This window comes from Artemia franciscana, chromosome 13, assembly GCF_032884065.1.
Source record: "Artemia franciscana chromosome 13, ASM3288406v1, whole genome shotgun sequence".
Taxonomy (NCBI): domain Eukaryota; kingdom Metazoa; phylum Arthropoda; class Branchiopoda; order Anostraca; family Artemiidae; genus Artemia; species Artemia franciscana.
In genome coordinates, this window is record NC_088875.1 from 28,256,579 (window position 1) to 28,284,076 (window position 27,498).

Below are 27,498 nucleotides of genomic sequence, written 5' to 3' on the forward strand. Positions count from 1 at the left end.
AAGCAAAATTTATTTTTAGAGGAGGAATTATTGACAGTTCTAAAAGGATTAAAAAGCAATAAGGCCATGTGATTTTTTAAACATAGGGGTTGCAAAGTTAATACAAAGTTAATAAAAGACCGAGGATTCTGAATACAATTTTTGAAAAACAGAAGTACTTAGCGATTCTTGGAAAATTTTAGTTAGGGCATTTTATGAGAAAGATGATATGAGTGAGTGTGGCAATTAGAGGTATTTCCGTAGTTTCTGTATGAAAATAAAATATTTAACATGATTATATTTTATTTTTACTTAGATGTTATGTAGATAAATGTTTTTAGAGAATAACAGTGTGGCTTTAAGAAGGGGAAAGGATGCGTTGACCAAATATTCACACTTAGATTATTAACTGAGAAGTGCCTGAGTCATCAGATCCCTTTAAACCTTACTTTTATAAATTATGAGCAAGCATTTGATTCATTTTATGGAGGAGCTTTAGCGAAGGTCCTATTCTTGTATGGTGTAGCCTACCAGATAAATATGTTAACTGTGATTATTCTCATACACGGGAATAACATTTCTGCGGCTAAGGTAGGAATTAATGCTGAAACCTGGCTTAGTTTTGAATGTGAAGTAAGGAGGTTTGCGTTCTATCCCATTTATAAGGATCATATTCTGGACGTCTTAAGGAGCTAGGTAAAGGCTATAGGGGAGAATGAAATCAAATGGGAAAGTAAAGCTCTCATACAATAAGATTGTGCTGACAATTTGAATATCCTATATGAACATGTTGGAAAAATGAATTATTTTATGGAGGTTTTGTGAGTTCAGGCTGCAAGAATAGGTTTGAAAATTATTAATATGAAAACTAAACCACTAAGGCTGGCGAGAACTGAGGATGAAGAGGTGACGCTGGGTAACAAGATGATTAATCTTGGCAATAGCTTCAGTTACGTAAGTGGTATGATTAGTAAAAATACTGGATTTGGGAAAAATGCTAAAAGTAGAATAGCCAAGGTTTTTTTCACAGTTGCAAAAAGTTTAGAAGAATGGAAGGAATAGTCAGTGAGCGAAAATAAGAATATTGCCAGTTATACTGGTGACACGTGAGCATAAAGATGAAAATAAAGCCACGATGACAGTCTCTGAAATGTTGGTACCCCGCAAGACGGAGTAGGATTTGTTAGATGTTTTCCAGGAGAATCGTCAAAGGATTGTTTTTGGGTGCCCGTCTGACTGACATTATTATAAACAATAAGCTCAACGAAGAATATGGTTTTATCCTATTTTCTAGGGCTATAATGAAAGAAAGGTAGAGATGGCAAGGACACGTTTTCCTGGAGGGTGAAGGATGAATTGGTTGCCAAAGATTGGCCTTTTTAGCCAAACATCTAGGGCCAAACGAAAAGCCTGTCGTCCCCGAATCAAATTGAAGGATATCGTAAGGACAGATTCAAGGGAAATTGGAACTTCTGGTGAGGTTTTAACGAGAGACACTTTGAATAGATTGGAAGGGAGGAGGAGTGTGCGTATCTGTGCTGGTCTCAGACGGTTTGACGCTGCAGTGAGTTGATATTAATAATAGTCCTAGTAGTAGTTTTTGGCCCTACTTTTAGGTTAACGTTCATTTGGCCAATCTGAAGATTTTAAGAAATGCTCATCTTCTAATAATATTTAATTTTATTTATTACTTCAGGGACGCGTGAAACATAGATCTAATTTACCTAGAGAAATCATTCACTGAAAAAAACCAACAGGTCCAAATGCTTGTTGGCTTCAAATCTCCTCTTAGGAATATATTAGTAATAAAGCTAAGAGTTTATGAATAGAAATGACTTACCAGTGGTTTATCTAGAACAGGGATTGAAGGAAGCGCAATGAACTGATAAGTTATTGATAAAGTAGTATTTAGAATGCATCTAATGTCTCTAGTTTGGCAAGATTTCTTACAGACAATTGTATTTGTTGACGCAGATCTAAAAAAAAAATTTGTTCACAAGTTGTTTACATAGCGCAGCGCTGAAATTGTTTTGGGCTGCAGATTAGTAAAATTCCTTCACTCCCTAATGCGGAATCTGAAAATATGATTTCATCCTAAATCCATTGCATAAAAAACAACTTGAATACTTTTTTCAGTTCGAAGTCATTCGGAGAATAAATTTTTTGACTTTTTGGGCTGTCTGTGATTTTTATTTTCGGTAGTTTTTATTTTTTATTGAAGTTGAGTGCATTGGAGTTTTAATTATCCAAGGAGTTATAAATAAAAATTTCAAGCATATTGAAAACGATCTTTTGGCCCATTCTTCTTCCATTTGTCTCCTCCAGCAAAAACTGCCATTTTTATTCAATAGGATGTAAACTTCGATCTTCACACATATTTTTTACCCTGTTTGCACACATATCTTTATTACCTTGTTTTGCATGCAAAAATCTTTATTACTTGTTTTCCGCAAACTAGCCTACACATATCTTTATTGCCTTTCTGTCACCCTGCTTGTAAATTGGTGCACAGACTTTTTGCACATATTTTGATTTACCAAGGAACCATTTTGTACCATAGAGACAAACTGTAAGTTAGGAGTGACTCCGTGTACTTTTGGTATGATGCAATCATCCCTGAAAAAAACAAAACACAAAAAGACATACATCGACGATGTTTCTTCTAAAAAAAAAAAAAACAAAATCTCACATTTTGGAGATTGGAGCTTGAAACATTTATGGTAGGCTTCTCTGATGTATATAATAAAGGGATTTTCAATAAGATCGCTTACTTTTTTTGAGGTGTTTCCCCTTTTTTTTTTCAAAAATCAGGCGAATTTTCTCAGATTTTTGGTTCTGGGTAGGTAACAATAAACTAAAAGAATTTTATATATTTAGAATCAGCATAAAAAACCAATTCCGTCGGTATAGTAATTGTCATGAGAATTCCATTTTAATTGTCTGTGAGTATTGGCCCAAGTCGCTTTTAGATTCCATTTTTTTTTATCACAAACTTTTTGATAAGATTCTTTGGTGACGAATTTCTTTTCAAACCTGTTCATTTTATTTAATTGAATAGGACAATAAAAAGAAAGGGAGTCAATTTTACAGCTGGATGGTTAAGTTTAAAATTTGTTTTTCTTTTGCTATTCTATTTTTTTAATATCTGAATATAAAAGGGATTTAAGTTCGAGGGAGAATTGAGGTGTATTTAACATACATTTTGATTACAAAAGTAAAACAGTTCAAAATAGGGATGAGACCTTTTAATTGACAGTGTATATGTATATGTGTATATATGTATATGTGTTAACACTGTATATGTGTTCGAAATATCCAGTTAAATAATTTTGTATCTATTCACTTGTCAATTAAAAGGTTTCATCCCTATTTTAAACTGTTTTACTTTCGTCATGGAAAGGCAGTGTGGTATTCGAAGTTATTTTCATTATAAAATCATAACGTGGTATCTATGCAGGCAGAATGATTTCTGAGTATCTCTACTCCTTCTATACACTATTGTAAAATGTAGGAAATTGCATAAGGACACGTCTACATCAGTTGTAATATACCAGTGCGATATAACTTCCTGTAATTTTGATTTGAGTTTGGTTTTCTTTTGAGATTAAATCCATTATAATTGAATATATTATTGATTAAATAAATTAATATCTTTGCCAAGAATCATTGTCGTTTAGAATTTACTGTATTTTGTTTCATTTTGTATCTAATTTAATTGTTCTTTTTATTTGACAGTTGTTTTCCTAAAAGCATGTAAAATTGAACTTATTCCTACGGAAAAACAGCCTGAATTAGATTCCCTATCACCCAACCACCACTGCTATTTTTCCAAAATTACAATATCAACATTAGGGATTGAGGATGGGATAGGTTGCACTAGGTTAGGTGGGGCATGTTTTTCACCCCCCTCTTCGCTCACTTTCATATATCTTCCCAGGTTGAATTTCTTTATTTCTTATGTTTTTTCATCGAAAAAAGCAACACAATTTTGCATTTTGATAGATAGGAGCTTGAAACATCTACAATAGGATTATCTGATACGCCGAATCTGATGATGTAATTTTCATCGAGATTCCTTGAACTTTAGGGGTGTATTTCCTTTCTGTTTCAAAAATAAGGCAATTGATTTAAGCCAGGCAATTGATTTACACTGATTTAAGCTAGTTAACTGTTATTAAGCTTGGTTCATTTGGGTTCAGTAAGCATGCCCGCTGTTTTTCTGAACCCAAATGAATCTAGCTAAAATTTTAAGAATTCTCTTAGAATTTTCTGAGAAAATTCGCCTGATTTTTGAAAAAGGGGTAAACACCTAAAAAAAAGTAACCGACCGTATTGAAAATCCCTTTATTATATACATCACATAAGAGAAGCCTAGCATAGAGGTTTAAAGCTCCAATCTCCAAAATGTGAAATTTCGTGTTGTTTTTTTTTAGAAGAAACTTCGTCGATGTATGTTTTTTTTTCAGGGATAATTGCATCATACCAAAAGTACAAGGAGAATTGGGAGGGAAGAATGAATCAGGATTTCATTCAAACGTAAATTTAAAGCTGTTTTTTAAGTGACCATACAGACTGGGCCAGGGGAAAGTCTCGTTTTGTGCCATTTTAGGGAACCACCTACAAGGCATAGAATTATTGTCTTTCTAAAACAGCTACTATAAACTTTAAAAAATTAGTCGTTTTTTTAAAAGTTGGTATTTCCTAAAAGATTTATGAGAGACAATATAAAAGGAGCAATTTTTCATAGCTTAGTCCTTCCCCTGGGGACTACACGGTCTTGCAAGTTTTGAAGACATAACTTTATGTGTTGACCTTCCTGGTTAGCGTTTTTGCGTTCCAGAATCCCTTCTCTAACATGTTTTTTTATATTTAACTGTCTTTCCCTTTTGCCGCTCCATTTTATATGTGGCTGGAATTGTCCAGGGGAGGGATAATTATGTTTCGGAAAATTTTCTAGGGGAATCGTCTTCAGGGATAATTTAACAGGTGGATTTTTTCTCAGGGGGGACTTTCTATGGGAAGGAGGGGTATTTTACAGGAGAACCGCCTGAGAGTAATGTTAATAGCCTGATTAAGTTGATTTTATTAAATAAAAAGCAAGGTCTCTATTATGAAAGTAAAAAACAAACAAATTAAATATAAAAAAACAGAAATTGTTCCGTATATAAAGGTGCCTGCCACTCCTCCTCATTCTCTTGCTCCTTATGCTATGTTTAGCAGTTCTTGAAAAATAGTCATTACTTAAATTCAAAGTTCTTCAATTTAAAACTTTTTCTTGAGAAAAATGGACAAAATTCAAGCTTTAGCGTAAAGAGTAGGGGTTAATTTGGGGGGGCCTGCTTCCCATATATATGGAGTAAATTGTGTTTGTTGTAAGTCTTCTCTTGTTTGTTATATGTCGTTATTCACTTTTATACGAAAGAACTATCTCATTTTATTTTTATTTGTTTTTAGTAACATATCCAGTGCTTCCTTAAATGCGAGAAGGGCTACCCCTCTTCCCCTCACACCTGGATCTTTAAATCAAAAAATTTAACTTTTGCAAGGCAATACTTCGAAAAAATAGTTTATTGGGCGTGTTTGCTTTTGAAAAAAAAACCTTTAATTATCCGAAAATAAACAAACATTTCTGAAATATAGGAGAAGCTCTCACTCCTTCAGTTCTCATATTCACGCCAATATTATTGCCAATATTCCCAAACCTCATAAGATAAATATAAGAAATCACTTGATTAGACAGTGTTTGAAGGACTCACATGTTGAATTTTATTACATAGTTTCCATCAGCATCATACCCCCCTTTTTATGGGGGGTGAGGGACGTGGTTACTAATTCCAAAGCTATTGTAAGTTTTATTTATTAGTAGCCCCAACGAGACACTTTAAAAGTAACACATTTCACATGTCTAGAATCAATATGTGAAATAGACATTTGTTGTTGTATATATTGAAAGTAGACTTCGGTTTTAGAATTCTGGTTTTAAATGGATAACTGTTTACTTACAGTACGTTTTGGTCTAAGCTTGGTTACGAGCTGTTTGGTCAAATTCTGTCTTAATTGTAAAGTACGGATGGTACTGGCTCCTTCAATCCATGTATTTATATTCGTGTTTGTCATTCACAAAACGTTGCTTCGAGAACAACGGCTACCATTGAAAATGCCCCTTTATAAATATCTATAATACGGGAGGGAGGGAGAGGGTCTGAAATTTCAAAAATAACTGTAAGATCAACATTTTAAGGGTTTTCAAGACCAATCGCTAGAAAAAAACATATTTTTTATGGATGCCAGGATGGAGACACCGCCCACTTTAAAATAAAAAGACATAACTAATACGTATAAACAGGAAAATAAGAAATATTCCCATCAAATACTGCCAAAGAAATCACCAGGTAGCACTTAAACTCCCCGTCCCCCAAGAAATTAGGTTGAGCAGTCATGATTCTCCACCCTCACACCTCTTCATCTTTTTGCTGGAAAGCATGTAAATGTAAGATTTTAAGTTGCATAGAAAAAGATTATCTGCAATAGAAGGGGCACTATTTATCCCCAGCACCCAAATTGCGTCAACATCAATATATATTATGCTATACGAAGCTTTTTAGCTATACGAAGCAGTATGAAGGAAAAATACAACGAATAAGTAATACAAGTATGTACTAATACAGATGTACTATAGTACTATATAACATAAATATACTAGTAAAAATGAACCTTAAAACGAGCAAAAGTTAAATTTGAGGTTCAAATCCATATCCAATTAAATGACTGGCCTCTCAAGTTTCTGCGGATACTCAACAAGACCCACTGACATGTCCACACGTCCCACGAGTTACAAACATTCTCTCAGTAATAGGTTAAATTACAGGGTGACGCAGAATACCATCATAGTAGGATCCTCTATTGATCCGGCACGGCGTAAGATTCAAATTTATTGACAACGGCCTCTGCAAAGGACTGCCTCGAACCTTTCAGGGTACATGTAAGACTGGAAAACCTGTGGTCAACTCTATTCACGCTGGAGGAGTGGCACTCTTTGAGGAAACCATAGCCAAGTAAACTACACAGTATCTAAACGGGATTCTGATCAGTCGATAATGCTTCTGGGCTTTGTCTGCTTTGACGAGCGTTTTCAGGCTGAAAAACCTCTTCCTAGCTAATTTATCTACTATGGGTTGACTCCTCGTAGAAGCACAATATTTTTAGGCATGAATATATAATGAGTCAGAAGTAATAGGTTTGGGGCTGTCTGTGTACGATTTCGACTCTTGTTGATAAGAGCATCGCCAAGTGTTGAAAACCATGTTGTAACCAAGATGGGCCCAGGATTGCACAAAACCTCCATTTATACTGGAGGTACCAAGGACTTCTTGCTGTCCGGTTCTAAGCCAGCTTAAGCACTTCGGTGTAGACTCGAGAAGATATGTTGATCTGGTCCTGCACTGGTACCCGGGATCATTGCTTTTTTTGAGGCAAAAACAATTTCACCGATTTAATGACCATGAAAATCAGAGCTTGGAATGTTACGACGTTAAGAAATGACTATCGTATCGACATTTTGACAGACGAATTTAAAAGATTCGAACTAGACTCATTAGGAGTTTCAAGAATTTGTATCCCAGGAGTAGTAAGCATGAAATTAGGTGATATAGAATTCGTTTACTTAGGCAGGAATGATGGGGTAGATAGACAGGGAGTAGGTCTCATTCTGAATAAGGAAGCTGCTATGTCATATTTAAGCTGGGAAGGTATTAATAATATAATACTAATTGCTCAATTTTTGACCAAAAAGTTCAGGGAATCCGTTATAGCAGTATATGCACCGATTGAAGCGATTGACGGAGATACTAGTGACTCAGGTGAATTGTACTTACAATTACAATAGCAAATAGACAGGGTCCCAGGCTGAAATATTATTTTACTAGGAGATTTTAACGCCCAGGTTGGTGGAAATAGGGATTGACGGTATCCTACCCAAGGCAAATTTGGTATTGGAAAAGAGAACAGTAATGGCTACAGACTTCAGTAATTTTGTAGGTATACCATTCTAGTTCTAACCAATACGTTGTTTGGTCATAAAAAGGCTCATAAGTTGACATGGTATTCACGTCATGGTAATACAGCAAACCTTATTAAATATGTTATAGTAAACCGAAGACTGACAGGATCAGTATAAGATACTAATGTATGTAAAAGTGCTGTTATTGATGTTAAACGGGAAGATCACCATCTATTAGTGTCTAGGGTTAATTTTAAGCTGAAATTTCGGAAGGGTATTTACCTCCTGGGAAGTTATGATATAACTAATCTCCAGGATGAGAGTTTGAGAGAAATTTTCCAGGAACAGTTGAATACTAACCTTGAGAGTTTAAATTTGACATTGGCACCGATCTTTAACTGGGACAAGTCCGGATTGACTGTTCCCTCTCAATTTATTAACATTCCAGTACAATGCTTTACTATTATGCCATGTAGCTGCATCTTCCAGATCCTCGGTAATTTTATCCATAACCTCCACTTCATACACCCTTAGTTCATATTTTAATGCTTTCTCCACTTTATTTACATTCATCTTGTTTCCATATGATCTATTACTCAGATAATTTAGTACAGCTTTTCTATTCCTAGCTGCACTCTTAACTTTCTTCCCCAAGACACCATCAGCAACTTAAAAAATTGCTTTTTCTAAAATTATTCCAACCATCTTCCAAATTGTCTAATTTTAAACTTAGTATTCAAGGCAACAGTTCGTGCTAATGAAAGAGTTAAATAGGGATAAGCGGAAAATTTTGAGAATGTGCCAAACCAAAATACAGTTGCAGAAAAAGATATAAAAGAAAATGAAAAAGTTTGTGATGCCTTGGATGTGAAGGAAAATTTGTTTTGTGAGGAAGAATTAGCAACAGTACTAAAAGAATTAGAAAATAATGAGGCTTCAGGTGCTGATAATATGGTAATTGAGTTTCTTAAATATGGTGGCTCTGAATTTAGAAATAAGTTACTGAAGATTATGAATATGATTTTTGAAAAAGGGGAAGTACCTAACGATTTTAGGAAAACCTTAATTAAACCACTGTATAAGTCGTAATTATCGAGGCATTAGTCTGGTCTCTGTAGGTAGAAAATTACTTAGTAATATGATATTTCTTAGACTCAGAGATGCTGTAGACAAAGTTTTAACAGAAGAACAGTGTGGTTTTGGAAAAGATAGAGTAAAGCGTCAACAAAATTTTAACTCTTAGGTTAATAATTGAGAAGTGCCTTAGCTGTCAAACACCTTTGGTGATAGTTTTATAGATTATGAGCAAGCGTACGATTCCATTGATAGAAGAGCTTTAGCAAATGTTTTATCCTTTTATGGTATACCAGACAAATACATTAAAGTGATTAGCATTATGTACGAGAATAATGCTGCTGTGGTTAAGATAGGAAATAAGGTTAGCAGCAGGTTTTGTATTAAATCAGGAATGTGGCAGGGTTGTGTTCTATCCCCCTTTATATGAATCATTTTGATTGATTTTGTCTTATTGGTAATGGGAGACCATGGAATCAAATGGGGAGGGAAAAACTCTCCTGTACTTGGATTATGCTGATGATTTAAGCATCCTAGATGAAAGTTTGAGCAAAATGAATGAACTATTAGAGGTTTTGGGAGGTCAGGGTGCTAGAATAGGTTTGAAAATTAATGTTGACAAGACTAAGTCACTGAGACTAGGAATAAGTGAACATGAAAATGTGGCGTTGGGTAACGAAAAGATTGATCAGGTGGGCAGCTTCACTTACCTCGGTAGTATTATTAGTAAAGACGGTGGGAGCAGTGAAAATGTCCAAAGTAGAATGGCCTAGCCTCAGGGTGTTTTACCTAGTTAAAAAAAAACTTTGGATGAATATGAAGCTTAGTCTGCAAAGCAAGATTAGAATATTGGAAGGTACAGTAATCATTATGGCTCTGAAGCATGGGCGCTCCAAAAAGCGGATGAAGATTTTCTAGATGTTTTCCAAAGAAATTGCCTGTGGATTATTCTGGGTACTTCGCTGACTGACCGTATTTCAAACAGTTGGCTGTACAGAAAATGAAGTTCAATCCCGGTTTCCAGGGGTATAATGAAAGAAAGGCTGAAATGGCTAGGACAAGTGCTGCAGATGAAATCCGACAGATTGCCGAAGATTATCCTTTTCGGCCAACCTTCGAGGGATAAGCGGAAATCAAGTCGTCCTTGCCTGGGGTAGGCAGATGTCAAATAAAGAGATTTAAAGGAAATGGAAATTCCAGGCAGGCTGTAAAGAGGGAGGCTTTGAATGTATTTGGATTGGGGAGGAGCGTGCGTAGCTGTGTTGGCCTCAGGTGGCTTGGTGCTTTGGTGATATTAGTAGTAGTAGTGCAAATCAAACTTAAAAAATTACTATAAGTTGGAATTTGGATACTGCCCTTTCCCTGTATCATAAAAATGGTGCTAGAACTTTCGATTTCTAGTCGAATGAGCCCCTCCAAAGTTGATACAATCACCTTCTCCATAAATGTTAATAACGGGTAACTAGCAAAGCTTGTAGTCGTTGCCCTGGGGCTTGGGAGCTGTTGACCCCAGAGGCATAGTTGATTTGCCTTTGGATTATTTGGAGCAAAATGATAATCATAAGATTTTGATGGAAACATTCTGGAGAAAACGGTGTAAGGGGGCTGGTTGCCATACGTTGAATTTTGACTCTTAAAAAGGGAACTAGAACTTTCAATTTTCAGTCAAACGAGCATCCTCCAAAGTTTATAGTTCCACTCATTCCATAAAAAACTTATGTGTCAACAATTGGCATTATTAATAACTTACAATCCTGACCCCCGGCTCTAGTTCTTTTTTTTTTCAACCCTGAAAGAATAGTTAAATGATTTTTGGAATAGTTTTAAACAAAATAGCTATCCCAAATTTTTATCGGATGCATTTGGAGAAAAGAAGAGATGGATGGGGGGCTATTTGTCCTCCAATCACTTTCGACTCTTAAAAGGGCACCACAAACTTTGATTTTGAATAGAATAAACCCCCTCCGAAGATTATACGATCACCCACTCAATGTGAAGTGCCTCTAGGACAATAATAATAAGACATTGAAGCATTGTTGCTCTTTACTATAGGCAACGCTATAACGTTGCCTATGACAGCACTACTTTTTGTCTATGATAGGTAGCTACTATTGGTTACTAGTGAGTAATCAGTAAATATTGATCAGTTGCTGATCACTTATCACATTAGTGATCACGAGAAGCAACTGATCGCCAGTAACATACCGCTGAAATCAGTAATAAAAACTAATTCAATAAGTTATTGTATTGCCCATTCCTGCAGAAACGCATAATTTTTTACTTATTTTTCCCGTTTGAATTTTCGAATTTTTCTCTCTTATTCAGTCAGTATTTCAAGTCGCTAAGTCTGGGAGCAATAGAACGTGAAGAGGTGAAAAAATAGATTAGTCAAGGCCCAGTTTTTTTTCACAGTTACGAAAAAGCTGGAAGAATTGGAAGATAAGTCTGCAAACCTTATTGAAATTTAAATATCGGTAACTATAATGACCAAAGTGCTGCAGTATGGTTCTGAAGCATGGACTGACTGTATTTTAAACAGTAAGCTGTGCGAAAAGTGTGTTTCAATAACGATTTACCACTTTCTAGCACTACAATGAGAGACAGGCTAAGAGACTAAGACACGTTCTATAGATAATGGATGACAAATTACCGAAGATTATCTTTGTCAACCAACCGTCTAGGGCTAAACAAAAGCCAGGTCGTCACTAGATGGGGTAGAGAATATCGCAAGGAAAGACCTAAAGAAATTTGAACTTTCTCTTTCTTGGGATGGTCTAAAGAGGGATTTTTTTGAATAGATTGGGGATGTGGGAGGAGCTTGGGTAGTTGTGTTAGCCTCAGGTTACTTAGTGCAGCACTGACTTTATAGAAGTAGTAGTAGCAGTAGTTGCGTATTACTTTATCATGAAAGCAACGAAAACCAGGTCGTTACTAAATGGGGCAGAGGATATCGCAAGGAAAGACTTAAAGAAATTGGAACTTTCCCTTTCTTGGGAGGGTTTAAAGAGGGATTTTTTGAATAGATTAGGATGTGGGAGGATCGTGCGTAGTTGTGTTAGCCTCAGGTGACTTGATGCAGCACTGAGTTTATAGAAGTAGTAGTAGCAGTAGTTGCATATTACTTTATCATGAAAGCAACGAAAACCAGGTCGTTACTAAATGGGGCAGAGGATATCGCAAGGAAAGATTTAAAGAAATTGGAACTTTCCCTTTCTTGGGAGGGTTTAAAGAGGGCTTTTTGAATAGATTAGGATGTGGGAGGACCGTGCGTAGTTGTTTTAGCCTCAGGTGACTTGATGCAGCACTGAGTTTATAGAAGTAGTAGTAGCAGTAGTTGCATATTACTTTATCATGAAAGCAACGAAAACCAGGTCGTTACTAAATGGGGCAGAGGATATCGCAAGGAAAGACTTAAAGAAATTGGAACTTTCCCTTTCTTGGGAGGGTTTAAAGAGGGATTTTTTGAATAGATTAGGATGTGGGAGGACCGTGCGTAGTTGTGTTAGCCTCAGGTGACTTGATGCAGCACTGAGTTTATAGAAGTAGTAGTAGCAGTAGTTGCATATTACTTTATCATGAAAGCAACGAAAACCAGGTCGTTACTAAAGGGGCAGAGGATATCGCAAGAAAAGACTTACAGAAATCGGAACTTTCCTTTTCTTGGGAGGGTTTAAAGAGGGATTTTTGAATAGATTAGGATGTGGGAGGACCGTGCGTAGTTGTTTTAGCCTCAGGTGACTTGATGCAGCACTGAGTTTATAGAAGTAGTAGTAGCAGTAGTTGCATATTACTTTATCATGAAAGCAACGAAAACCAGGTCGTTACTAAATGGGGCAGAGGATATCGCAAGGAAAGACTTAAAGAAATTGGATCTTTCCCTTTCTTGGGAGGGTTTAAAGAGGGATTTTTTGAATAGATTAGGATGTGGGAGGACCGTGTGTAGTTGTGTTAGCCTCAGGTGACTTGATGCAGCACTGAGTTTATAGAAGTAGTAGTAGCAGTAGTTGCATATTACTTTATCATGAAAGCAACAAAACCAGGTCGTTACTAAATGGGGCAGAGGATATCGCACGAAAAGACTTAAAGAAATTGGAACTTTCCCTTTCTTGGGAGGGTTTAAAGAGGGATTTTTTGAATAGATTAGGATGTGGGAGGACCGTGGGTAGTTGTGTTAGCCTCAGGTGACTTGATGCAGCACTGAGTTTATAGAAGTAGTAGTAGCAGTAGTTGCATATTACTTTATCATGAAAGCAACGAAAACCAGGTCGTTACTAAATGGGGCAGAGGATATCGCAAGGAAAGACTTAAAGAAATTGGAACTTTCCCTTTCTTGGGAGGGTTTAAAGAGGGATTTTTTGAATAGATTGGGATGTGGATGGAGCGTGGGTAGTTGTGTTAGCCTCAGGTAACTTAGTGCAGCACTGAGTTTATAGAAGTAGTAGTAGTAGTAGTTGCGTATTACTTTATCATGAAAGCAACGAAAACCAGGTCGTTACTAAATGGGGCAGAGGATATCGCAAGGAAAGACTTAAAGAAATTGGAACTTTCCCTTTCTTGGGAGGGTTTAAAGAGGGATTTTTTGAATAGATTGGGATGTGGGAGGACCGTGCGTAGTTGTGTTAGCCTCAGGTGACTTGGTGCAGTACTGAGTTTATAGAAGTAGGAGTAGCAGTAGTTGTATATTACTTTATCATGAACGCAATGATGATAATAAGGGAGTTACAGGATTTTAAGCTGAAAGAATTTAAAATTTTAAGTTTGATTTTATCCTTAAGTTAGAAGTGAAACAAACTTGAACATCTATTGCAAACTCAGTAGTGTTTTCTGTTTTATTGTATATATTCGGGATTATACACAACCAATTTTTTATTAGCGCTCAAAGCATATTGTGAACCATAGTTTCGACAATTTCATCACGACACAGAAAAAGTAGATACACATGAAAATATTTATATATTAATATATGTATCCAAAAAGATGATTGGTACCAAACAATTTAAATGACTTCAATTTAAAACTCATATTGTGAGACAAAAATGTATATTCTTGCAACAGCGACACCTGCTAAAGCCCCATTGTGATACATATCCATTGACAAATGTAATTCTATATCTTGCGGACCTTCAACTGCTTTAGCCAAAGACAATATACACTGATTAAAACCAACACGCCTGACGGTGAAATATTCTTCCGCTGCTTGTTCCACACCTTTAGGTGCTCTGGTATCGACAAATTTTAAATCAAACTTTACGCTTGATGTTGGCCACACTGGTCCGCGCATGGTGAAAATATCAAGTTGTCCCGTGGATCGAGGAACGTGGATTCGTGAAGTAAAGGTTAGGTAGTTATAGCTGAAGCTGATTGGTCGGCGTAAGCATTCATTATCACTTGACAAGCATTCTACCGATGTTCGCTTACAACGGCTAGAATATAAAGTTAGAATTAATCTCTTGATCTCCCAAACAGAACAAATTTAAGAAGCAACAACTGTTTTCTTTTACTAAAATTGTTTTATTCCCATTAAAACAAGAAGTTTTTGAAACTTTGAAATTAAAAGTTGAATAAATACAGCCATCAAAATTGAATTGACATTCCTTTGATTTTTAGCTTTAGCAATTAGTAAGTTTGAAGTGGTAGAAAGAAAACAATTTTACTGAAGCATAGAGCAGAGGGGGAGTGCTTATTCCACGAGTGAAATTGTTTTATTTTCTTTTGAAAAGTATTTCCATCATTTCCAGTATTCATTCCAGTATTCATTCATCATTTTGAAAATCAGAGGATGCACATGTCTATCTCTAATGCAAGCAGTGTCTCTTATTTACTATTAACTTAAAATGGATTTGAAAAGAGATTGCATGTTTATATTCGTCTACTTTTTTCATAGCCTACATTTCCTAAGGTATTATTATGGAAACGTATAATTTAGCTACTAGTTTCATCTTTTATTCCACAATCATAGATCTCATCATCCATGGCTATGAGCATATCTCTTTCGAAAGTAGCTTTAAATGATCTTACTACAATCAAGCCTTCGATACCGGGTTGAGCGTATTTTGAGATCAAAAAGAGAAAAATAACCTCCTCATCTTGGGACCTAAAGCCATGTGAAGTTGGGGAAGCAGCATTCTAATTGGAATGTCTTGGGAAGGTAAAACAAAAAAAATGGATGGGACAATACTGTATCCGTTCATATTAGGTGGTACTCGAATTATTATTCATTTATAGATCCAAAGGAATTCATCAATGAGTCAGTGATTCGAAGGACCCCTACCGAAAAAGTGTGAAATGTGGGCTTAAAAATACATTATATGAGGCTTTGATCCTCACCCCACACACCCAACTTTCATAAATACTTCTGAATTTTTCTTTATTTATCCCTGGGAGATGGAGAAGTAGAGGTTCGTTACCCCACACTTATGACAGTTCTTCTAACCAAACATAGAGGAACTGTCATGCGATCTACATTACTTATTGATTCTTCTGAGCATCAAAAACCAGCGAAAATAATCATGCCGGTCACTCTAATCTTTACCAGGTAACATTATACTATCTAAATTACTTTATTAATTTTATTTTGAAGCAAAACAAGCAATCCATTCAATTGGTATCATTTCAAATAGGCTGGTTCAGATTTTATACTGAGCCAATTTTGTTTATCCTTTATTGTATTTTTCGAGTATTTTCTGCGTAGAAGATCATATTATGCTGACAATGTTTCCTACTAGAAAATTATTTTCAATAATGCAAATGTGAAGCTTGAACATCAAACATTTGAAGGTTGAGCCAAGGAAATAATTTGTGTGAAATGAAACCAAGGACAGACATTTTCAGCACAATTGAATCTAAACTTATTTTATTCCAGAAAAAATTACACACGAACTGACAAGTTAGTATTTAAACAATTTGACCTTTTTCGTGTTTATTTTAACCCTACTTTTGATGGTTTGCCACAAATATGGTTTTCCATTGGCAAAATGTTTGCATTTTTAAATCTTTTTTTTTATTTTTAGTTCAGAATATTTGGAAGAAAAATTGATTAAACATTTTTACTGGATATTTAACGAGGGACTTAGTGTCGGCAGATTTATTGCAAAGAAAATAATGCGACACTAAGCTGTAATTTTAGATTTTATTTATTTTATACAGGAAGATTTTCATTTTTACAGTCCACCGAGGCAAACATATTGAGAAACTACGTTCATAGCAAGGAGGAATCTAATCTTCTAAGGTATTAATATCTCGCATTTAACTTCGTTCCAAAATCAAAACAAACAAATAAAAATTAGCCAAAGACGGTCCAAAAAGCTCTTAAAAATGTAAATAGAGAAGATTTGTAAAGTGAATAGATTTAACTTACACAAGCTCAGTGTTAAAGGACAGATTCTTACCGTGCTGAAAAGTCGATCAAATGCGTGGTAAACTTAGTTTTTCAAAGATATACTCAAAGAAACTAAATCTGCTTGCCAAAGATATACTCAAAGAAACTAAATCTGCTTGCCATTTAACTTTATTTTTGGATATTACATATTACTTATACTTTTGACTCTCAACGCTCCTTGAATAATTGCACAGGAATTGAAATGAAATTTTTAGCTGCATAGGCTATATCTTCAGACCATTGCTTTTTCATGATTACATTCATTTTTGAAGGGCTGGTACATATATAAATAATATGTAAAATTTCTTCTTTGTGTAGTGACTGGTCCGTCAATTGGGTTTAGTGGCTAAATAGAACATATGCATTGAAAAATATAGGTTAAGTACATATCCTGTTAGTTTTCCGCAAGCAACCGGAAGCAATGCATAAACATATCGTTTTGCATTAGGTTTAACAAATACAAAGCTCATGCAAATATAAAGTCTCTGAAACATAGCCTGATTTTACCAGTTCTTTAAAACAAAATTAAAATTAAAATTGTTATCATCAAGTGTAAAGGGTGACACATCCGTTTTTGCTTTTTGAATTCCCGATTCGCTTCGCAAGGTGAAAAGAAATACAGAAATGTCAACCATCAAATTGTATTTTCAAGTTTTTATATAGTGTTTTGGCAACTAAAAAAAGCTCCATCCCTAAATCCTCTAAATAGCCACTTCTTTGACCTAAAAGTGAATAGGGCCTTCTCATTATTTTAAAATAAAGCTAATAAAAGGTTTTTAAGCTTTTTGTGACTTTTTTGTTATGTAATTCATATTAAAAATAATTTTACAAAAGCTGCATTATGTAGTCGAAAAATGTACCTTCAAATTAGCACGTATTGAACTAATCTATGTTCAGACAGTCTTTGAGCCTGGGGTACTGACACGTTAATGTTTGGCTCCAATCATGGCCCGATCTTCTCCATCTCATGTGAAGTTATTTTGCTCTTACTAATGCAGCAGGCTGTATGGAATTATTAATGAACCTTGCTCAAATTCTCTAATCATTTTCGAAAAACTATTATACACACTTTTAGATTTTGATCCCGACAATATCGTGACTAGATGTAACTAGGAAAAAAGTCTGTAATACAAAGAATCTCTTTAAAACAGATTGAAATAATATTTAATTTTACAACTTCCAAATTCAACTTATCTATCGCATTATGTATTATTATTAGAAAAATAAGATCAGGGCAACCGCCCTAATTAGAGTATATAGCCGCTTGAGCCCAAATGAGCCGAAAACAAGCTGGCTGATAAAACTCAAAAGGCATTTTGAAAAACATTAATTTTAAGGAAAATGGAAAGACCCAATAGCGTCTCAGATTTCTGACTGTTATTAGCAACAAGTTGTTTCTGAAAATAAGGCTGTATATGCCTTCAAGTCATGTTAAAACAGATTTTGATATGAAAACCCACTATTCAAATTAGCTATGTTGGCAACAGAAAAGATAAAATGCATTTGGAAAAAAAAAACAGAATCTTCAGGATATTTCGAGAGCCAAGAAGGGGAGAGATGAAATGATTGGACAGACTGAGAAAGTGTGCAGAGCATAAGGGAGTGAGTTATTTACTCACTTTAGCAAAAAAAAAAAATCTGACACAATACCATTTAAATTACGAAAGCTCGAGTGCGATTGATGTTGGTCTATTAAAGTAATAATGAAATAATTATTCAAATTAAAAGAGACTTGAAACGTTAAATTAAACATAAAATATTTGGAAATGACCAGAAACTTACTTTTTATGATCAGGATCGCGAATATAATTGGAAGGACAGTTGATGGAATTACATCTATAGCTTCCTCTAGTATTTAAGCAGGTTTCTTCAGGCTGACAAACATTTCCTTGGGCACATTCATCAATGTCTAATAAATATAAAAAATATTGTAAATCAAGACAGCCAATTGAAACCAACAAAAGTTTACCCTAAGCCAAAGAAATGGAAAATAATAAAGGAAATATGCTTTGAGTGGTAAATATACAGACTATCTTTGGCCTCTTTTAACTTTATTAAGCCTAATATCGCAAAGACAATTCACAACTCTGAAATAGCAACAGTAGCTTGCACTGAATTTAGTTTCTTAAATATTCTCTTAATTTACTTGCTCATTTGGTTAAAACATTTCTAAAAAAAACATGTGTGGACCAAATTCGATGCAAAAGTCGTCTTTATAACCGTAAGCAATGGATGATTCCTTTTTTATAGTTTCTATCTTTCAGGCTGGTTTCCAAAATTCTAGTTTCTCATGGGTTTGCTACTACCTAAGTAGATATATTTAATAATCTTATAAACATAAAAAACAATCAGTGAATGCTCTAGCATTGGCTTAATAAAGAGCAATGTGTACCATGCATTGTTTTTATTTTTTAAGAAAAGATGATTATTCTTATAGAAAACATGACCGTAGAAACGTAAAAATAGTTTACATGATCCACAACAGAAATTCAAGTGTGCTATTGAAAGATATAAAGTTATCAGGGAGCTGCAAGTCCCTATTCCATTGTCTTGTGGTCCCGGGTATCCCAACAGCATCCCATGGCATCTTAGCACCCACAATCCCAGATAATATTCTCACTAAAATGATCAAAAGATCGAAAAACATACCATCAAGGGGGTCATTTTCTAAAAAGAGCATAAATATGCTGTATGCTACCAAAGAAATAACCAGCCTTCCTAAAGTCTTACCTAGTGTATTTATTGAAGTGATGCTCAGTTAAGATGGTTTAGCTAAATCTTGATGAAAGGTATATTGTTGTTCTGTGAACTCTCATTTCGAATTATATTCAAGGATTTTGTGTTCTTTATCTTTTAAATGAGTGATCTACTCTCAACTCTACTCTCAATATGATATATTAAAGAACTATACTACAGAGTACTACCAATGTCAAAGAATAAAGAACATCTGTCTTCGACTGATATGATTTGTTGCACAGAGAGTAAGCATAAATATCCTATCTAAAGTATAGACTATTATTTTCAAAATTCTAGAATGGGGCACAAGCTACAACTAGTCAAATTAAAAAACTTTATCCAAAGGTAGCACTCTAGGTTCAATATAACTTTCACCTTTACTTTCTATCTGATAGCTGCCCCCCCCAAACAAAAAAATAAAAAGTGTCAAAATAAGATGCAGTATTCTGGAACTTCCAACTTCAGTTGCACAGTACAGGCTATATTTAGTTAGATCTTATTTTGTATCCACATGGCTTAAGCTTAAAATTGGTCGAAATTCACTTTTGAGTTTTGGGGTATTAATTTAGGGAGTATTTTTGAATACAAATAGTAGACAAGAAAAGTACCATTAATAATGAAAAGGGGTTGAAAACATACCAAGACAGGTTCTTCCATCCGGTGCTAGCTTATATCCACTTGGGCACGTGCATTTATAGCTACCCAACTCATTGACACACTGGCCAACACAAAGATTTCTACCTCTTTCTCGATACTGCTCACATTCATCCACGTCATAACATGCTCTATAAAAATATAAGTTCACAAGAGCAGTTCACTTAAGGGTATCAATTCGTACATTGAATAACGAATATGGCCTGTTAGTTAAAAATTAACTATGAATAACGAATGTATGAATGACGAATGTATATTGAATAACAAATACGGCTGTTAGTTAAAAATTAACTATGCTAAACAACATAACAGAATCTTAAAAAAATCCTTGACAACAAACTTTTATTTGTATCATGCTTTTCAGATGCAAAGCGACTAATCAGACACGGTAGAAGATGGTGTCGAATTATAATTTAATAGATAAACAATTTTTAACTGAAATTAAGGAGTGACTTTCAAACCTAAAACTTACATAAATCATTCTGTATACGAAAGGGACTGTCCCCTCTTCAATGCCTCTTTACGCTAAATTTTGACTTATTCTCACAACTCTACTTTCAAATCAATAAAAAACTTTAGCGTAAAGAGCCGGGCGTTGAGGAGGGGACAACCCATTTCATATACGGAATAATTTCTGTTCGTTATAAGTTTTAATGTTGATCCTTACTTTCAGTTAAATTTTTTTTTAATTTCTGAACCTTTTTTAGTTAATGCAGGTTTTGATTTTGGCTCACCGTACATGAATATTTAAAACAAAATTTGTATATTACTCTTTTACTCTTTTGGCTAAATGGCTTTCTCAGAGTTTTGATCGGACGATTTTGACGAAAAAGGGCGGGGAGGGGGGCTATTTACCCTTCAATTTTGATCGCTACTTAAAAAGACCACTAGAACTTAAAATTTTAATTATGAACGTTATTATTAGTAATAAACTAGCTGTTGGGGTGGCGCTTCGCGCCCCCCCAAGCCCCCTGCGCGCGTAAATCGTTACGCGCCATATTAGTTACGCGCCATTGTAGTTGTGTCCCTGTTTCCCACCTGTGAATATAGATAGATATATATATTTTTAACTACGTAAAACTTGCGAATATACAACATTCTTGGCAGTCCCACTGTCTGTGCATATAAATAGATTGTCAGGTTTACCGACTCTTGAACATGCAACATATAATTGTCCATGGGAAAAACAATCTGTATTCAAATCTATACCTCATTATTCTAATTATTGCCCTTAAGCTTTGTTGATGGTGATTGCTAATTGAACATTCCCTGTGTCCCCGTCGTCATTTATATATCCCCCTGTGCCCCCTGGCGTCCCCGTTGTTGTTGTTTCCCTGTGTCCCGGTCGTCATTTGTGTCCCGGTGTCCCAGTCTGTAATTTCACTTTGAGTGTCGCGGTCGTCATTTATTTTCCCTGTGTCCCGGTGTCCCGGTCGTCATTTGTGTCCCGGTGTCCGGGTCTGTAATTTCTCTTTGAGTATCCCGGTCGTCATTTATATTCCCTGTGTCCCGGTCGTCATTTGTGTCCCGGTGCTTTGTTGATGGTGATTGCTAATCGAACATTCCTTGTGTCCCGGTCGCTTTCTCTTTGAGTGTCCCGGTCGTCATTTGTCCGGTTTGTAATTTTGTCAGTCGATAAACATGACGTCAGTCGACACACAAACATGACGTCACTCGACAGACCCACAGACAAACAACTTATTTTTATATATATACATCTACTAGCTGTTGGGGTGGTGCTTCGCGCCACCCCAACACCTAGTTGGTTGGGGCGCTTCGTGCCCCCTAAAGCCCCTCGCGCGTGTAAGTCGTTACGCGCCATATTAGTTACGCGCCATTGTAGTTGTGTCCCTGTGTCCCACCTGTGAATATAGATATATATATATATATATATTTTTTTTTAACTGCGTAAAACTTGCGAATATACAACATTCTTGGCTGTCCCATTGTCTGTGCATATAAATAGATTGTCAGGTTTACCGACTCTTGAACATGCAACATATAATTGTCCTGGTCCCCGTCGTCATTTATATATCCCCAGGTGCCCCCCGGCGTCCCCGTTGTTGTTGTTTCCGTGTCCCAGTCTGTAATTTCTCTTTGAGTGTCGCGGTCGTCATTTATATTCCCTGTGTCCCGGTGTCCCGGTCGTCATTTTTGTCCCGGTCGTCATTTTGTTCCTGTGTCCCGGTCTGTCATTTCTCTTTGTTGATGATGATTGCTAATCGAACATTCCTTGTGTCCCGGTCGCTTTCTCTTTGAGTGTCCCGGTCGTCATTTATATTCCCGTCAGTCGACAAACATGACGTCAGTCGACAATCAAACATGACGTCATTCGACACACAGACACACAGACAACTTATCTATATATATACTGGCTTCGCGCCACCCCAACACCTAGTTGGTGGGGGCGCTTGACACACAAACATGACGTCATGTTTGTTGATTGACGAAATTACACACCGGGACATCGGGACACAAATGACGACCGGGGCACCAGAACATCTTATATATATAAAAATAAGTTGTCTGTGTGTCTGTGTGTCTAGTGACGTCATGTTTGTGTGTCGACTGACGTCATGTTTGTTGATTGACGAAATTACACACCGGGACATCGGGACACAAATGACGACCGGGACACCGGGACATAGGGAATATAAATGACGACCGGGACACTCAAAGAGAAAGCGACCGGGACACAAGGAATGTTCGATTAGCAATCATCATCAACAAAGCACCGGGACACAAATGACGACCGGGACACAGGGAATATAAATGACGACCTGGACACTCAAAGAGAAATTACAGACCAGGACACCGGAACACAAATGACGACCGGGACACCGGGACACAGGGAGTATAAATGACCACCGCGACATTAAAAGAGAAATTACAGACTGGGACACCGGGACACAAATGACGACCGGGACACAGGGAAACAACAACAACGGGGACACCGGGGGCCACTGGGGTATATATAAATGACGACAGGGACGCAGGGAATGTTCGATTAGCAATCACCATCCACAAAGCTCAAGGGCAATCATTAGAATAATAAGGTATAGATCTGAATACAGATTGTTTTTCCCATGGACAATTATATGTTGCATGTTCAAGAGTCGGTAAACCTGACAATCTATTTATATGCACAGACAATGGGACAGCCAAGAATGTTGTACATTCGCAAGTTTTACGCAGTTAAAAATATATATATATATATATATATATATATATATATATATATCTATCTATATTTACAGGTGGGACACAGGGACACAACTACAATGGCGCGTAACTAATATGGCGCGTAACGACGTGCGTGCGCGGGGGGGGGGGCTTGGGGGGGGCGCGAAGCGCCCCCACCAACTAGCTGTTGGCGTGGCGCGAAGGAGAAATTACAGACTGGGACACCGGGACACAAATGACGACCGGGACACAGGGAAACAACAACAACGGCGACGCCGGGGGGCACAGGGGGATATATAAATGACGACAGGGACACAGGGAATGTTCGATTAGCAATCACCATCAACAAAGCTCAAGGGCAATCATTAGAATAATGAAGTATAGATCTGAATACAGATTGTTTTTCCCATGGACAATTATATGTTGCATGTTCAAGAGGCGGTAAACCTGACAATCTATTTATATGCACAGACAATGGGACAGCCAAGAATGTTGTACATTCGCAAGTTTTACGTAGTTAAAAATATATATATATATATATATATATATATATATATATATATATATATATATATATATATATATATATATATATATATATCTATATTCACAGGTGGGACACAGGGACACAACTACAATGGTGCGTAACAACTTGCGCGCTGGGGGGCTTGGGGGGGGGGGCGCGAAGCGCCCCCACCAACTAGGTGTTGGGCTGGCGCGAAGCGCCACCCCAACAGCTAGTATATAAAATAAGTTGTCTGTGTGTGTGTGTTGAGTGACGTCATGTTTGTGTGTCGACTGACGTCATGTTTGTCGACTGACGTCATTATAATGATTGAGCTGTATGCGTAATGAAGTTGTTTGTCGACTGACGTCATGTTTGTCAACTGATGAAATTACATACCGGGACACCGGGACACAAATGACGACCGGGACACAGGGCATATAAATGACGACCGGGAACCTCAAAGAGAAATTACAGACTGGGACACCCGGACACAAATCACGACCGGGACACAGGGAATATAAATGACGACCGGGACATAGGGACACAACTACAACGGGGACGCCGGGGGCACAGGCGGGATATATAAATGACGACTGGGACACAGGGATTGTTCGAATAGAAATTACAGACCGGGACACAAATGACGACCGGGACACAGGGAATATAAATGACGACCGGAAATTACAAACTGGGATACCGGGACACAAATGACGACCGGGACACACGGAATATAAATGACGAACGGGACACAGGGACACATCATTAGAACAATGAGGTATAGATCTGAATACGGATTGTTTTTCCCATGGACAATTATATGTTGCATGTTCAAGAGTCAGTAAACCTGACAATCTATTTATATGCACAGACAATGGGACAGCGAAGAATGTTGTATATTCGCATGTCTTACGTAGTTAAAAACACATACACACACACAAATATATATATATATATATATATATATATATATATATATATATATATATATATATATATATATATATATATATATATATATATATATATATATATATATATATATATATATCTATTCACAGGTGGGACACAGGGACACAACTACAATGGCGCGTAACTAATATGGCACTTAACGACTTACGCGGGCGGGGGGGCTTGGGGGCGCGAAGCACCCCACCAACTAGTTGTTGGGGTGGCGCGAAGTGCCACCCCAACAGCTAGTTTTTATATATATAGAAGATGTCCCGGTCGTCATTTGTGTCCCGATGTCCCGGTCTGTAATTTTGTCAGTCGACAAACATGACGTCAGTCGACACACAAACATGACGTCACTCGACAAACAGACGCACAGACAACTTATTTTTATATATATAGATGTATATACCTTCTAAATTAACTTACGTTACGAACTTCTATATTCGTATATTTTTATTACGTATAAAAGTGGGGCTCACCCTCTCGTCAATACCTCACTCTTTACACTAAAGTTGGAATTTTGCTCCAGTTCTTTAAGAATAACCCCTGAATCACAAAGACTGTTTAATTTGAAGAAATAGCTCTTTTGAAATGGCGAAAAATACTTTAGTGTGAAGCCCCTCATATGCGTAATAATTTCTGTTCGTTTTAAGTTTTAATGTTGCTCCTTACTTCCAGTTGAAAAAACTTTTTTTGTTTAATTTTTCATTGTTTTTTTAAGTAGTGCTGGAAAATCCATTGCCCTCTTCACGGAAATTCTCTTCCCCCATGATAAATTCCTCCATGGAAAGATCCTCTCACGTAACCCCTCCCCTTACCCTCCCTCTCGCCACCAGGAAAATCCTCCATGAAAACGTCTGTATACTTCCACATAACCAATGTTATATGTAAACAATGGACAAAGTTCATAACTTGCAACCCTTCACTAGGAGACTTTGGGGGTAAGTCGTCCTCATAGCCATAGTTATTATTACATTTTTAGACTATTATGAACAAAAGCCATATCTCAAAAATTTGCGTGGGAGGGGGCCTAGCTGCCCTCTAATTTTTGGTCATTCAAAAGAGGCCCTAGAACTATTAATTTCCATTAGAATGAGCCCTCTTACGAATTCTAGGACCACTGGGTCGATACAATCACCCTGGGAAAAAAAACAAAAAAAAACAAATAAACGCGCATCCGTGATCTTTCTTCTGGCAAAAAATACAAAATTCCCCGTTTTTGCAGATAGGAGCGTGAGATCACTACGGTAGGGTTCTCTGATACGCTGAATCTGATGGTGGGATTGTCATTAAAATTCCATGCTCAATTTTCTCAGGCTCCTTACTTTTGATGGGTGCGACTAAACTCGATGAAACTTAATTATCTAAAATCAGCATAAAATTCGATGTTTTCTTATGTATATATTTGTATCAAAATTCCGTTTTTTAAATTTTCAGTTACGATTGAGCCGGGTTGCTCCTTACTGCAGTTCGTTACCACCAGTTGTTTGATTGTGAAGAATGCTCTTTCAAAACAGATCATATTAATCACGACCTTGTATGGTAGAGCAGTTTTCCGGGAAGGAAGATTAAGAATAGAGGGTCAATTTATATTCCAAGGATCTTCTTTGTGCTGAAGACATGGATAAAGTTTAAATAATTTAGGGCAATCTGCCACATGATTTCTCAAGAAGGGACTCTCCCAGTCAATCATTTATTTTTTAAGCAACTCAGTGCTTATGTTTTACTAATTAAATTTAAAGTTTTAAATCTTGCCGCTTAATTATTTTATAAGGCTTTAATGCATAATTATGGAAAGTTTTTATAGAAAGTTTAACTAAATATAGAACGTTTGACAGTTTGAGATAGATACTAACCTATTATCTGGGGCCAAAGTATATCCTTGCTCGCACAAACACTTGAACGACCCCCAACTATTTACACATCTATGCTGACATAATCTTTCGGTTTCTGCACATTCATCAATATCGATGCATTGATTCTCTGATTTCTTGCGGAATCCTTCACGACATTCACATCGGTATGATCCTGGAGTATTCAAACAGGTTGAAGTGGAAGTGTCACAAACCCGATCTCGACATTCGTCAATATCTTCGCATTCTTTTGTTATTGGATTAAGTGAGAAACCATTCATGCAGCCACATGTGTAGCCGCCAGCTCTGTTGTGGCAAGCCTGCCCAGATCGACAGTCATGGTGTCCCGTAATACACTCATCTACATCTGAAATTTGAAATTTTTCATTGCAATCAGCTAGGAATCAAGAACAAAAAGTAAGGATTATGCTATGAAGGAAATCAGCTTAGTTAGATGAAAGAGGTTTCTATTAAAAATATCTTTTTAGAGATCTTGTACAATGAAGAAACCTTCAAGTACATTCCATATTTTAGAACTAAGATCTTGATGCTGAGTTTCTCCTCCCATCCCCTTTATTCTGGCTAGATGATCTACCATTTTTGTAAATGACGTATGGCAAACCCCCTATATCTGTTCAAAATTCTTTGAGACTTGACAAGTATTAATTGATTGATAATTAATGTACCAAAACTAGTGAGATAATAAAATTTGGTCCCATTTAAATTATATCTTTATGTGTATCTTATGTGACACTCTTGGATGGTAATGGAAGGACCAAAAGCAATTAACCTAGACTGGCATGTATAATTAGTTTTCACAGGTTAAAATTTTAGCAAATTTCGCAAATTTTTTGAATGATATCACGCTCGGTTGACCTTTGACACTGAACTGTATCGTGGATGAATGTTTTAAGAAACCAAATAATGTATCTTATTAAATATATATTTGTATATAGTTGTGGAGCCCAAGTAAGAGAGAGGATCTAATTATTTTAACCTTTGACCTTTATGTGACCTTTTTTTTTTACCTTGTTTGACCTTTTTTCTTGCAATGACAGCAGTGGTTGCACTCAGAAAGTAAAATGCATCGTCAACGAAGAAAATACTGGTTGCTAAGAATATTATACACTAAAAAATAAGAAATTATATTATATAAGAAATTATACACTAAAAGTGTTTTTGA

General features: G+C 36.4%; 2 protein-coding genes across 15 annotated transcripts in view; one reads left to right on the plus strand and one right to left on the minus strand.

Annotated features, from left to right (window-relative positions):
- Window positions 1-27,498, minus strand: part of LOC136034761 (fibulin-1-like) — a 198,962-nt gene that overhangs the window by 14,101 nt on the left and 157,363 nt on the right. For 10 of the 14 annotated variants that reach the window (XM_065716154.1, XM_065716149.1, XM_065716160.1 and 7 more), the window contains 4 exons: window positions 26,319-26,682; window positions 19,806-19,951; window positions 18,213-18,339; window positions 13,987-14,475 (listed from right to left, as the gene is read on the minus strand). In XM_065716154.1, coding sequence (XP_065572226.1) covers window positions 14,064-14,475; window positions 18,213-18,339; window positions 19,806-19,951; window positions 26,319-26,682 — 1,049 coding nt within the window. In that variant the 3' untranslated portion in view covers window positions 13,987-14,063. Of the gene's footprint in view, window positions 1-1,819; window positions 1,956-13,986; window positions 14,476-18,212; window positions 18,340-19,805; window positions 19,952-26,318; window positions 26,683-27,498 lie in introns of those variants that run through there. The other 4 variants (XM_065716156.1, XM_065716158.1, XM_065716153.1 and 1 more) reach the window with 1 other exon arrangement.
- LOC136034764 (uncharacterized) overlaps window positions 1,299-27,498 on the plus strand; it is a 187,837-nt gene continuing 161,637 nt past the window's right edge. Inside the window, exon 1 of the mRNA XM_065716165.1 lies at window positions 1,299-1,543. Coding sequence (XP_065572237.1) covers window positions 1,331-1,543 — 213 coding nt within the window. The 5' untranslated portion in view covers window positions 1,299-1,330. The remainder of the gene's footprint in view (window positions 1,544-27,498) is intronic.